Here is a 13,284-nt window from a genome sequence, read left to right on the forward strand (position 1 = left end):
AAAAAAAAATCAAATTAGCATAATGTAAATGCAAATCGGGGAAAAATTTGCATGCAATTATTTTGCTCCGTAGTGTTCTTCAGGCCTCCTCCCGCCGCCCCCACCCTTCCCCGCACCGGTTCATTTCAGCTTCCCTTTCTAAGGCTGATCCAAAGCTGAACTGACTGGTGACAGGTAGGAAGAAAATGAGGGAAGGCAATAATGATGTTCGCATCGGCTGCACCATTATAAAAGGGCACCCGTTGCCCTCCTGAACCTCTACAAAGAAAAGCGGGGGGGGGCTACCCTCTCATGTTATTCTTCACAAGCAGCAACTGTACATAACCGATTAAAATTCCGCTCTGGCAAACCCAGCGTCGTCGTCCCCCCCCCCTCCAGCTCCGCTCCTTCTCCTCCCCCAGCAGCAACGTTCTTGAACTTTACAGCCTCGATTTCCCTGCTCCTGCTTATCCTGCCTCCAATTGTTCTGGAACAAACCCTGGCCCGTCCCTATCAAATGACTCGGGAGCAAATCGCGGCAGGAAGGTCCGAGGAGTGGCGGGGGCGCGGGAGGTGATGGAGGGTGGTCGGCGAGCGGCGCTCCTCGTCCCTTTGGAAAGCTCTGTCTGCTCCTGCCCCTTTAAGGCTGCTCCAGCTGTTCCCTGACCAGGCAGAGAGAAAGCAGCGTTTCGGAGCAGAGGCAGGCGCAGAGCTGAGGAAAGCTGCGAGGAGGAAGAAGCCGGTGCACCCAGCTCCCGAAATTAGGCTGGCCTCTTGGCTTCCCACCCGCAACTCCCTGCTTTTGCGCACCGAACCCAAGACGGACTGCAGGAGCTATGGATGTCCTGCCTGCTTGACCTGATAGGGTACCTGATCTCCGCCTTGAATTCCAAACTGGGTGGCGAGTGTAGGGCATTCCTTCCCCCTTCTTCCTTTCTCCTCTCTGCGAGAAGTTTGCAAAGGAGACGGGAGGGGGGAGCCCGCTCGCTTGACTCGATCTCGAAGTTAGAGAGGGAGATGCGAAGCAGGAGAAGCCCATCCGCTCCTTCCTGAGCCACCTTGGCAGGAACTGAAGGACTAAGCCGTCCAGCAGAGATGCTCTCTCATCAGGACCAAGGCTGGGTCCCCCAAAGCGCTTGGGGATTCTTATGCGTTTGGGATTGAAGGGGTCAAGAACTGTCCTCTTTTGATTCCCCCCTCCCCCTCCTCCTCCTGAGCTTTTGCCACACGGGAAGAAGGGCCCGGGATCTAACCCAGGATGAAGGGGATCTTGTACATTTTCACGCTGATCCTGACAGGTGAGTGAAGAAGCAGCCCGGCTTCCCTCGGAGTGGCTTTTCAGCGCCAGATTTGTGGGTCGTCGGCTGCGGGCTGCGCGGTTCGTCTCCATGCATGCGCGGCTGTGCGCCGGGTTCAAAGATTTGCCAGGAAGCGTTTCCTGCTCCCGGAGGTGTCTGTCTCCCCACCGGCCAGGGCTGACCCCCAGCGGGGAAGCCTATAAGTTGAGAGGCGGTGGGTGAGTGACCAGGTGTGAGGTCTGGAAAGGTGAATTCGCAAAAGCAGACTTTGCGAGGTCGCAGTGTTCCGTCGCGAATGGCTGGATCCATCATGACTCTCTCCCCAACCCACACTGCCTATGGACATACGGAATGTCAGCTTCCCGAAAAGCATGCTTTTCCTGGAAAAGGTCACCCTAAATCCACCCTTTTGCCCCTCGCCAGCTCCCCTGGCTATGTGGGCAAAAAACGTGGAGAGTGTGAGCGGGTTGAGAGGCAGCTAATCGGTGTCAAGTGGTCTGGGGGATGCGCCCCCAAATTCAGCCAAACCATTTCACGTTGGGGGGAAAGAGCATGTTTCTTAGTGGCAGTTAATTGCCATTTCAAAGCAAATGGTCTTTCCTTTTCTTTTTTTGAGGGGTGGGTGATGTCATTAGACTGGATCTGAACATCCTCGGATGCTAAAAGCACATTCGGTTGGTAAGTTCCATCGCACTGGCTCCTACTGAGCTTCCCTCGGAGTTGGCATGCTTCGGATCGCAGCCTTTAGTCTGTTGGTGCATGTCTGGCTTACCCTTAACTGTTCTCCGGCTGGTGCAACCAAGAAAAAGGGTCCCTCCTCTCTTAGCATAACGATTTTCTCCCTTGCTCGGAGATCCAGGAAGAGGAAAGTGATCTAGTTACAGAATCACTTAACAGTATTGACCAAAGTAATGGGTCAAGTTAATCTGATCAGACATTCTCTTGACTCAATTAAAACTGCCTGCACTGAACTCTCTAGACTGGCCTCACTTTTTCATGGCCACTCAGAAGGACTTCGCATGTTCCAAAGTGAACATGATGAAAGAAACGCACAATACCTTCTCCCCGGGGGACTGCGTTGCAAAACTGAGCCAACTCCAGTCCATGCTACCAGGCTCTCCCATGCCACCCTTTTGTGAGCAAACATGGGTGTGGGGCCTCACACAGCTATGGGCCGCCACTGTATTTATGTGGGAGCGCCTGATTTTGTAGTGGGGTGAAGCTTTCGGAGTTGTGGAGCTCAGAGTCTGCCTTCCCCACTCTGTGCCAAAAGATATAAGCTTAAGCCACGGTTGTACAAATCTGATGGATTCTGGAAGATGTGCAGCTGCCCCTGCAAATGTACCCTTTCGCACAGACCTCTGGGGTTGCTTGTGTGCATGGGAAGCTGACCTGCATGAAATGGGTCAGGACAGGTAACAAGGCCATCTTCTCTGGAGCACAATGAGGTGGCAATGTGCTGTGTGCCAGAAGAAGACCTTGGAACTGGTGTCCACAAGAAAGGGAGAGGGTGACTTTTCTCCTTCTGGGGCACCACAGAAGCTCCTGCACACGCTCCCCTGTCAAATAGCGGTAGGAGAGGAATTGAATTGAGGTCACATTTCGAAGTGAACCTACCTAAGTGCACTTTCTGAAACAGTAACACATGGACCAAAGCACAGCCGTCCTTCAGAATGTGCACTTCCCTGAATGTTGCAGTTCTCCAGCCAACGAATGTGTGCAAAAATGTATATAAAATGTGCATAAAGATGCATATTAGAGCAATGCTAAGGATGCATTGTATTTGGAGAAATTGTGCATTTATAGGGAAATGGCATGCAAACATGTGTCTATTAGGAGGAAATAGCACCCAAATGCTGGTGAATACATATCTGATGAGGAAATCTGGAGAACTGAATTTAAGATTGAAAATATAGGAAACCAAGAGAAAGTGAGATGGACAGCTCCACCCACACACCCCTTACTGTGCTTTTTATTTACTGGATTTGTATTCTCCTTCTCTAGTCCCCAACCCCATGGAGCTCAGAAAGATATCTATGGGTTTACCCCGCTTTTATCCTTGCAGCAAGGGATTATCCAGAAAGACAGAGAAGAGAGGGAAACAGGTCCAAGGTAACTCAGTGAGTTTTTGTAAGGAGATGTGGGAGAAATTTGTTTAGTTCACATTTTAGGGTGAACTCCCCAAATTCACACTTCCTGAATCACTACACACACAAAAAAGAAACTCTGGTCGCCTTTGAAATGTGCACTCTTCCAAATTTTGCAACGCAGTTCTGCAACCAGATGCGTGCAAAAATTGCATCTTAGTGAAAACAACATACAGAAATGCATTACAGTGGAACGGACTTGCCTCAGAAAGCGATGGACTTTGCTTCACTGGAGGTTTTTAAACAGAGGTTGGATGGTCCCACAATTGTGCAAGTTAAACCTTAAATCTGCAAAGTTTGTGGACTGGCATGATGCATTTGGCTTCTGGTCTTAAGAAGAGACACAGAAGGATCAAATGCCCTCCGAACCCTTCTTTCCTAATTGCAAGCTCTGATAAAGTCACCCTCCCAAACAAAGACAAACACACACACACACCATAGGAACCTAGGACACTCCCTTGCCCTGAGTCAATCCATCAGTCCATCTAGATCAATATTGTCTACTCTGACTGGCAACAGCTCTCCAGGGTTTGAGGAAGGAGACTATCCCAGCCCTACCTGAAGACCTTCCCCCTAACACCCAGCACCTGACCTTTCCATCAGGCCACGGCATCATATCCTCAAGCTTCTCGTTGCAATCCTAAAGACCAAGGAATTTGTTGTGAAACCAAAGGAAAGGAAGTGAAGGTCCTTGAGATGTTGGATTCTGGGGCTCAATCATTGCATGACCTCGTTGTGTGGTTAAAGAACCTCAGATGACAGACACATAGCCTTAATCATCAGAGCTGACTCAAGGGTCGGGATGAAAGAAACTGGCCACTTCAGTTTGGCTTGTTTTCTTCTCTCGCTGAGCTGGGCAGCAAGTCCAGCTTTGGGGGGGGGGAATTATGGAAGCCATTCATTTAGACCCCAGCCTGGGCCAGATTCTTTGCACAGAGACTCTGTTCAGGAAAGGGGTAAGCGAACCATCCCATTTCATTTTCCCCCCTCCTTTTTTTCAAGGTCCATTTTTTTAGGCTCCTTTTTTTAGGTCCATTTTGCCACACTTCCACATAAGCGCTCTCTCTTTTTAAGTCCTCATCCAAATTGGCCAGGATTTCAGGATTTATTCTTCTCATCTTCATTTATTGCCTTTGAATCTGGCCTTCCCCCCCACCCCCACCAAGGAACTCAAGGTGAATTACGAAGTTCTCCTACTCTCCATTTAATCCCCACAACATCCCAACAAGTGGGGATTCGAACTCTGGTCTCCCAGGTCCTAGCCTGCCGCTACACCAGCCTGCCAAATGCACACGTTTGTGTGTGCGGTTTTACATCATATGCCCATTTTTGCAAGCAATTTTCCCATACCTAATGCATGGTTTGTGTTATTTCCGGCAATGCTTTCATCTAATTTATTCGCGTTTGGGGTTGGAGAACGGCAACACAAAATCTGGAGAAGTGCAATTTTAAAGCAATAGCCAGGGTTTGATTCATGCATCATTTTGGGGAAGTGGGAATGTTTATCTATATTATCTATCGCATTTCTATCCCGTCTTTTATCCAAGGAGCTCAAGGTTTCAAACCTAGATCTCCTCCTCCTCATTTTATCCTCACAACGACCCTGCGAAGCAGTAAGAGTGGCCCAAGGTCACCCAGTGAGCTTCATAGCTTAGTGAGGATTTCCAGTCTCCCCAGTCCTAGTCCAACACTCTAACCACTACACCATACTGTCTCTCAGTGCAAAATGTTGCAGAAGGTTCTAAGGTGGGTTTATTCAGGAATAACCCAGCGCTTCAAGTGATGCTGCCCTGGACAGCTGCCAGGTTTGTGACTGAGCCAGCCCAAATCTTCATGGTTTCAACCATTCCCTGCCCCCATTTATTGGTCCCATCCACTCTCTGTCATTCTCCCCCTCTCTCTTCATCTCTGAAAATCTTGGTACTCAAGGCTATACAGTGAAATTGACTGGCCTAAGGTTGAGGAAACAAGAAGAGGGAGCTCATTGCACAGTTCAGTGTGTGTGTGGAACTCCTTGCCACAAGATGGCATGCTGGCCAATTAAATGCCTTTTAAGAAGGACTTGACAAATTCACAGAGGAGAGGTATAATGGGGCTTAACTGGACAAGAGAGTAGGAGTCCTCTCTCGGCGTCTTTCCCCAACCCCAGGTTCTGATACCTGAGGGTATACTGCAACTGAACATGCAGGCTCTATTTGGGTATCATAAATTGCCATTAGGAAAATATGCTTGAGGCACCACTACCCTTTAAAAAAAAAGTACAGGATTGATTGATTGATTGATTGATTGATCAAAAAAGCTCATTTGATGAATTGCTGGGCATGATTCCATCAGAACTAAGCATTGTTAAAAGAAATATCATTGGTTTCAGTAGGAAAGAATAAAGTGCATGGCTTTATTCCATGCCTACGTCAATGCATCCTGTAACAGTGCGGGTTCTACCGTTAGGCGGAGTAAGGGACTGCCTTGGGCTGCAGGTTCTGGCGAGTGGCAGTGAGGTGTTGTGTAGACAGAACAGCCTGGGATAGGCAGCCAACCTACATTGGCTCCCAGTACGTTTCCAAGCACAATTCAAAGTGTTGGTGTTGACCTTTAAAACCCTAAACGGTCTCGGTCCAGTATACCTGAAGGAGCGTCTTCACCCCCTTCGTTCTGCCCGGACACTGAGGTCCACTGATGACCTTCTGGCAGTTCCCTCACTGCGAGAAGTGAGGTTACAGGGAACCAGGCAGAGGGCCTTCTTGGTGGTGATGCCCGCCCTGTTGAACACCCTCCCATCAGATGTCAAAGAGATAAACAACTACCTAACATTTAGAAGACATCTGAAGGCAGCCCTGTTCAGGGAAGTTTTTAATGTGTGACATTTTGATGTATTTTTAATCTTTGTTGGAAGCCACCGAGAGCGGCTGGGGAAACCCAGCCAGATGGGCAGGGTACAAATAATAAATAATGATTGTTGTTGTTGTTGTTGTTGTTGTTGTTGTTGTTGTTATAACCTGGTGCTCACTAAGCTAGACTGCTGCCCTCAGGGGTGAAGAGGCAGATTGACAGATCCGCCTGCCACTCCAGGCAGCTTCTATACATGGAATCTGGAGGGCACCATCTTGTTTCTCGCCTTAGGCAACAAACTGCCTAGGGCTGGTCCTGCCCTGTATCCTGACGTCAGAAGTGGCTCACAGGATGGGGCGGAGCCAGTGTGCTAGCTTCCTGGCAGGTGCCATGCATCTGTCAATCTGCTTCTTCTGCCACTGTTACCATTTCCCCACCTTCCCCTGCCTGCAGTGACCAATGAGGTTGTGTTGGGCGGGACTTAGGAAGCGGACATCCAGGGCCGGTTCAGCCATGAGACAAGGTGAAGCGGCTGCCTCAGGTGGCTGTCTCCACAGGGGCAGCAGTTTCTGTTGTCGATCTTCACTCACCCCTTCTTCCCTGGCAGGGACGGGTGCCATTTTGGGGTCCACCTCAGACTCCAAAATGTCTTGGGCTGCCACATTGCAGCATCAAGAAGGCACAGCATGAGCTGAAATTTGGAGAGTGTGAAATTGGGGAGACCCACCTCAGGTCTCCAATTCTGTGTCCTTGGTAACGTGTCGTTCTGCCCTCAGGTCTCCCCAAGGCAGACAGATGCTCTGACATATATCACGGCCCTCCTCGTAGTAGTGGCAGCAGCCTTGTTTGCAAACCCTCCTCTCTTTATTTTCATTTCCTATTACATTTAATTTGTGCCCCTGACATCGCTGTGTCCAATTATAATACGCTTTTTAAAACAACAAACTGCTCTCCTTTCTCCCATAATAAAGACTTGTGTGCCACGAGAAGGGATTGAGAGATCAGCTCTTGTTTACTCTTTGCTTCTCAGGGTTGCGGCGGGGGAAAGCAGGGATGGATTTGCTGCGATGTGTTTTGTACCAGCTCAAATTAGCATCTATACAGGTAGCAGAGGCTGCTAATTTCCATGGCGAAAGACGCGCAGCGGCCAGCGTCGGCATTTTCCTCTGACAGCTGGCTTTCTCTGCTTCCTCCTCAGCTGTACCTGCTGGGCAATTCTTCTGAGGCTTTTATCATCTTCCTTTGCTTTCTTGCTGCTTCCACAAAATAGGGAAAAGCGAAAGGCCGATTCAGGCATCCTTACAGAATCAAAAAATTGGAGACGTGGAAGGGATCCTGAAATATCAACTAGCGCAATCTCTTACAACGCAGGAAGAACACCTTGGCAGATGGCCATACAAACTTGATTTAAAAACCTCCATTGAAGGAGAGTTCACCACCTTCTCAGGTAGTCTGTTCCACTGTTGAAAAGCTCTTACCATCAGAAAGGTCTCCCTACTGTTTCTTCAGAATCTCCTTTCTTGTTATTTGAATCCATTGGTTCGCATCCTACCTTCTAGAACAGCAGAAAACAAGCTTGCTCCATCTTCCATGTGACAACCCTTAAGATATTTGAAGGTAGCTATCCCATCACCTCCCAGTCTCCTCTTTTCCAAGCCAAACATACTCAACTCCACTGAGAGCCAGTGTGGTGTAGTGGTTAAGAGCGGTAGTCTCGTAATCTGGGGAACCGGGTTCGTGTCTCCGCTCCTCCACATGCAGCTGCTGGGTGACCTTGGGCCAGTCACACTTCTTTGAAGTCTCTCAGCCCCACTCACCTCACAGAGTGTTTGTTGTGGGGGAGGAAGGGAAAGGAGATTGTTAGCCGCTTTGAGACTCCTGAAGGGGAGTGAAAGGCGGGATATCAAATCCAACTCTTCTTCTTCTTCTTCAACCGTTCCTCATAAGGCTTGGTTTCCAGACCTTTGATCATCTTGATCACCTACACATATTCCAGCTGCAGACATTCCAGGTTCTTAAATTGTGGTTTCCAGACCCTGGGTCATCTTGGTTGCCCTCCTCTGCACACGTTCCAGCTTGTCAACATCCTTATTAAATTGTGGTGCACAGAATTGGACTCAGTATTCCAAGAGTGGCCTGACTAAGGCAGAGTGTTGTTGTTGTTTAGTCATTTAGTCATGTCCGACTCTTCATGACCCCATAGACCAGAGCATGCCAGGCACTTCTGTCTTCCACTGCCTCCCGTAGTTTGGTCAAACTCACGCTGGTAGCTTCGAGAACACTGTCCAGCCAAAGGCAGAATAGAGAATAGGTGCAGCCTAGTATAGTGTTAGCTTTTTTATTGCTGCCACATCACCCTGTTGACTCATGAACTTGCCCCCGCCTCTCAACTTTCATTCTACAACATAGTTGCGGCACCCTCTGTGGCACCCCAGAGGCACTGTGCCGTGTGACCAAACCAGTCACCAGCATCCGCCTCTATCACATCTCTTCTCAATCTCCTCTTTTTCAGATTAAACATACCCAGCTGCTTCAACTGTTCCTCATAAGGCTTGGTTTCCAGACCCTTGCTCATCTCAGTCATTCTCCTCTGCTCACATTCCAGCTTGTGAACATCCTCCTTAAACTGTGGTGTCCAGAACTTAACACAGTATTCCAGGTGTGCTCTGACCATGGCAGAATAGAGTGGCCCTATGACTTCCCTTGATCTGGACACTAGACATCTGTTGATGCAGCCTAGAATAGCATTAGCTTTTTTTGTTTCTGCACCACACTGTTGACTCATGTTCAGCTTGCGGCCTACAAAGACCCCCAGATCCTTTTCACATGTACTGCTAGTAAGCCAGGTAAAGGTAAAGGGACCCCTGACCATTAGGTCCAGTCGTGGCTGACTCTGGGGTTGCGGCGCTCATCTCATTTTATTGGCCGAGGGAGCCGGTGTACAGCTTCTGGGTCATGCGGCCAGCATGACTAAGCTGCTTCTAGCGAACCAGAGCAGCGCACGGAAACGCCGTTTACCTTCCCACTGGAGCGGTACCTATTTATCTACTTGCACTTTGACGTGCTTTCAAACTGCAAGGTTGGCAGGAGCAGGGACCGAGCAACGGGAGCTCACCCCGTTGCGGGGATTCAAACTGCCGACCTTCTGATTGGCAAGCCCTAGACTCTGTGGTTTAACCCACAGCACCACCCACGTCCCTAGTAAGCCAGATATCCCCCATCTTATATCGGTGCAGCTGGTTCTTCCTGCCTAAGCGCAGAACCTGACATTTGCCCTTCTTGAAATTCATTTTGTTAGTTTGGGCTCAGTTCTCCAATCTGTAAAAGTCATGTTGAATTCTGATTCCATCTTCTGTGTGGCATTAGCTATCCCTCTTAGTTTAGTGTCATCTGCAAATCTGATGAGCAGCCCCTCATACTTTCCCCCCAAACAATTACCATCACGCAAGAGGGAGAGGGGTGGGTTCTGATCTAGCAGACTTGTCTTATGTTCTTATGTTAAATGCCCACCTGATAAGGCAACCAGGCTGGTGACTGCATAGAAATTGGCTTGTTGGCAGCCCCACACTCATGGAACTCCATTTCATGTGATGATAGGTGAGTGCCATCCATTGGTACTTTCAAATGGGCCTTGAAGACCCATCTTCTTCTGTTAACTGTCAGTGGCTGATCTGATCTGTCTTACAAAAGTAGTGCTAAGTTTTGATTTTGGTATAGTTATGTTTATGCTGAGCTATTGCAACTTTTGTGTTGTTTTTAAGTTGCATTCTGGTGTGAAATGGTGCTTTTTAGCTGGTGTTAATCTGATTTTCCTCTCTCTTTTTTTCAAAGTGTGTATTTCATTGGGAAGATTTATTTTTCTTGAAAAATGATCTCACAAGTTTGTCAAATAAATAAATGGTCTGCGTGATTTACATCCCGGGAAAATTTCTAGACCACATGGGGAACCTCTATCAGTAGGAAAGGCTTCCTGCTGGAGAATTTCAGCTCTTGGCAAGTCAAGGTCTGCAGGATCAGCCAGAGTTACACGGTGGAGGGATGAGTCCAGGGAACACGTTCCTGCTCTCTCCATTGAGGAAGGGCCATGGCTCAGTGAGAGAGCACCAACTTTGCATGCAAAATGTCCCTGGCTCAATACATAGCAGCATCTCATATGTAGACCTTAGCGCAGATATTAATCTTTCACAGCATGAAGCAACTGGATGCACAAAAACTGACTCCTTTTGGAATAAAACTTTTTCCAGACCTGTAAGTATTATTCAGAACTTTACTTGCAGAACCTTCTTCAAAACAGGTACAAAACTATCAAAGACACGTCCAAATAATTCTGTAAGGCATATGCCTGTTCAAGGCATAGGTTCGTCTTCTTAAAAATAAAATAACTTATAATCAGAGCTGATAAACAGAGCTCTCTGTCTTCCACAGGTTCCATTAGCCTTCATTGCAGCCTCAGGCTGTTGAGCTCCTTGGGGTTAGACATTTTCACAGCCTTCTCCAACAGAGCCTGGGAACAAAAGACCCACAGACCAAGTTCCCAAGATGGCGATTTGCAGTTCAATAGCCTCTCATGTGATCTAAGGTTAAACACAACGTGCTAAACTATCAGAGAACAATAACAGTTAATTATCAACCTGCTTAGAGAGCTCTTCTTGCTCTTCTTTAGCTTCAATGGGATTTTCTGGTTTAACCCTTTCAGCAATACACACAGGCAGTCTCCATTTCAGTGTGAATTAAACAATTATACTTAACAGGCCTGTGAAAGATTCCAATTCAAACCGTTCTAGTCCTTATGACATAAGAAAAGCCTGCTGGATCAGGCCGGTGGCCCATTTATCTGGCATCCTGTTCCCAACAAAACGCCTTTGGGAAACCCACAGGCAGAATTCAATCACAAGGACACTCTCCCTTCCTGTGGCTTCTAGCAGTGGGTATTCAGGAACATTGCTGCCTCCAGCTGTGAAGGCAGAGAAGGACCACCATAGCTAGTAGCCATCGATAGCCCTCTCCTCTGTGATTTTTTATAATCCATCTAAAGCAAGGCTAGGCAAACTAAGACCCGGGGGCCAGGTGCGGCCCAATTGCCTTCTCAATCTGGCCCTTGGGCAGTCCAGGAATCAGTGTGTTTTTACATGAGTAGAATGTGTCCTTTTATTTAAAATGCATCTCTGGGTTATTGGTGGGGCCTGCCTGGTGTTTTTGCATGAGTAGAATGTGTGCTTTTATTTAAAATGCATCTCTGGGTTATTTGTGGGGCATAGGAATTCATTCATTTCCCCCCCCAAAAAAATATAGTCCGGCCCCCCACAAGGTCTGAGGGACAGTGGACCGGCCCCCTGCTGAAAAAGTTTGCTGACCTCTGATCTAAAGCCATCTAGGTTGGTGGCCACCACTGTGAGTTCCACCTCTTAGCTACTCCAGAACATTTTCTGTCATAGATAGTGCTTTGAGGATTCAGAAGAAGCTCCGTTTAAAAATGGTGGTGTTGTTGTTGTTGTTGACATTTCTTCTGTAGCGCTATTCTCCTCTCCACAAATAATTCCTTTTCCTCGTGCCCCTCCTTGTTTTATGTCCCTTCCCAGACCCCTTTAGGAAAAAAAGATAGAAAAGAAACTCTTTTCCTCTCCATCGCTCCTCTCTCTCCCTGGGCTGTCGTTTGTTACATACCATAACCCTGTAACTGTATAATTCATCTTTCTAAAAGCCTTCCGGGACGCAGGCTGTGTGAGCGATGCTGTAAAAACAGTTGTATTTTATCCTTGATTTATCGAGGCCCGCTGACAAAAACGTCTGGCTTAGCGGTACCTGGGCCTTTTGGGCCGTACCGACGGGACTCCAGCGGTATCCTTTTACACCCCGGCATGGATGCGTGCGTCAGAAGGAGGCCCGCCGAATCGCCAGCGCTTTGAAGCCCACTTATTGATGTTGGGAAAGTGGTCTCGGTACTTCTCCTCAGGGTTTGGTTCCCGCTCATCTTTCACATCCCACAGCCCCCCGAGGAGCAGTCTTGGCAAGGCGAGGTTTTAAATGGCCCAGACCCACGGAATTGTCAAGATTTATGTCGTAAAGACCCCCTGGTGGGTCTTCTCTGCTCAGCCCCATCCTCCAAGCGAGGAGGAAAGCCAAGAGCCTCCTTCAATCTGAGATCCATCTTTCACTGGAACATTTTCCCTGCGGTTGGTGGCGTGTGGTCAAGTTTCTCAGCACAATGTCAGAGCTTCTCGGGCTGTGAACTCAACCAGGCTGTTTGCATCGCCAAAAGGCATCTAGGATCTGATGTGCCGGTTAAACGACACACATTTCAACCCATTGGGGAATCTGGCTTGAGTGGGGACCTTGACAGTGAATGGCGCTCCTCTTTGAACACCCTAAGTTCAGCAGAGAGTGGGAGACCCCAGCTTTTAGTCGCATTGATGAGTGCAGTTTGTTTGATAGGGACTTGATGCAGGGTCTTCTCTGCAGTGGCACCGCAGTAATAAACCCCTATCCCCTTAGAGCAGGGATGGGGAAACTTGGGCAGCCCATTCCCTTCTGGGTTACCTCCTGAGGGCCATGTGAGGGGGCAGGGCAAGGGGCAAAAACAGGTGGAGCAAGAGAGGTACATCATCCTTTTCTACAGCTGGCTAGTTTGCCCATCCATTCCACATTCGGACAAGCAAGAGGCAGTGTCAGGGTTCAAGGACGGATTCATTCCAGACAGAAACACTTGGGGTGAAGCAGCGTCAGTGAGGGATGTGGCCTGGGAGTGGCCAATGAGATTCTCTTTATGGGAAGCCACAAGTACGACTTTTGCGCAATAGCAGATTGTGATTCCCAGCAACTGGGGCCTTTGCACCTCCCTGACACCTCTGGTCAAAGGGAATTCTGGTGCTACACCCGATGGGAAAGATCTCTGCCTGCCAGAGACCCTGAAGAGCTGCTGACAGTCAGAGTAGACATTACAGGGGTGGAAGAGTCTGGCCTGGTCCAAGACTGCTTCCAACATCTTTACGACTGCAGAGGTAGGAGATAAAGGTGCAGAGACTAACTCATAC

General features: G+C 48.5%; 1 protein-coding gene across 2 annotated transcripts in view; it reads left to right on the forward strand.

Moving 5' to 3' along the window:
• The first annotated feature begins 380 nt into the window (after positions 1-380).
• Positions 381-13,284, forward strand: part of GFRA4 (GDNF family receptor alpha 4) — a 130,163-nt gene continuing 117,259 nt past the window's right edge. Inside the window, exon 1 of one of the 2 annotated variants that reach the window (XM_081925170.1) lies at positions 381-1,277. In XM_081925170.1, coding sequence (XP_081781296.1) covers positions 1,238-1,277 — 40 coding nt within the window. In that variant the 5' untranslated portion in view covers positions 381-1,237. The remainder of the gene's footprint in view (positions 1,278-13,284) is intronic. The other variant, XM_081925169.1, reaches the window with a different exon arrangement.

This window comes from Podarcis melisellensis (assembly GCF_964234715.1).
Source record: "Podarcis melisellensis genome assembly, chromosome: 9".
NCBI lineage: Eukaryota > Metazoa > Chordata > Lepidosauria > Squamata > Lacertidae > Podarcis > Podarcis melisellensis.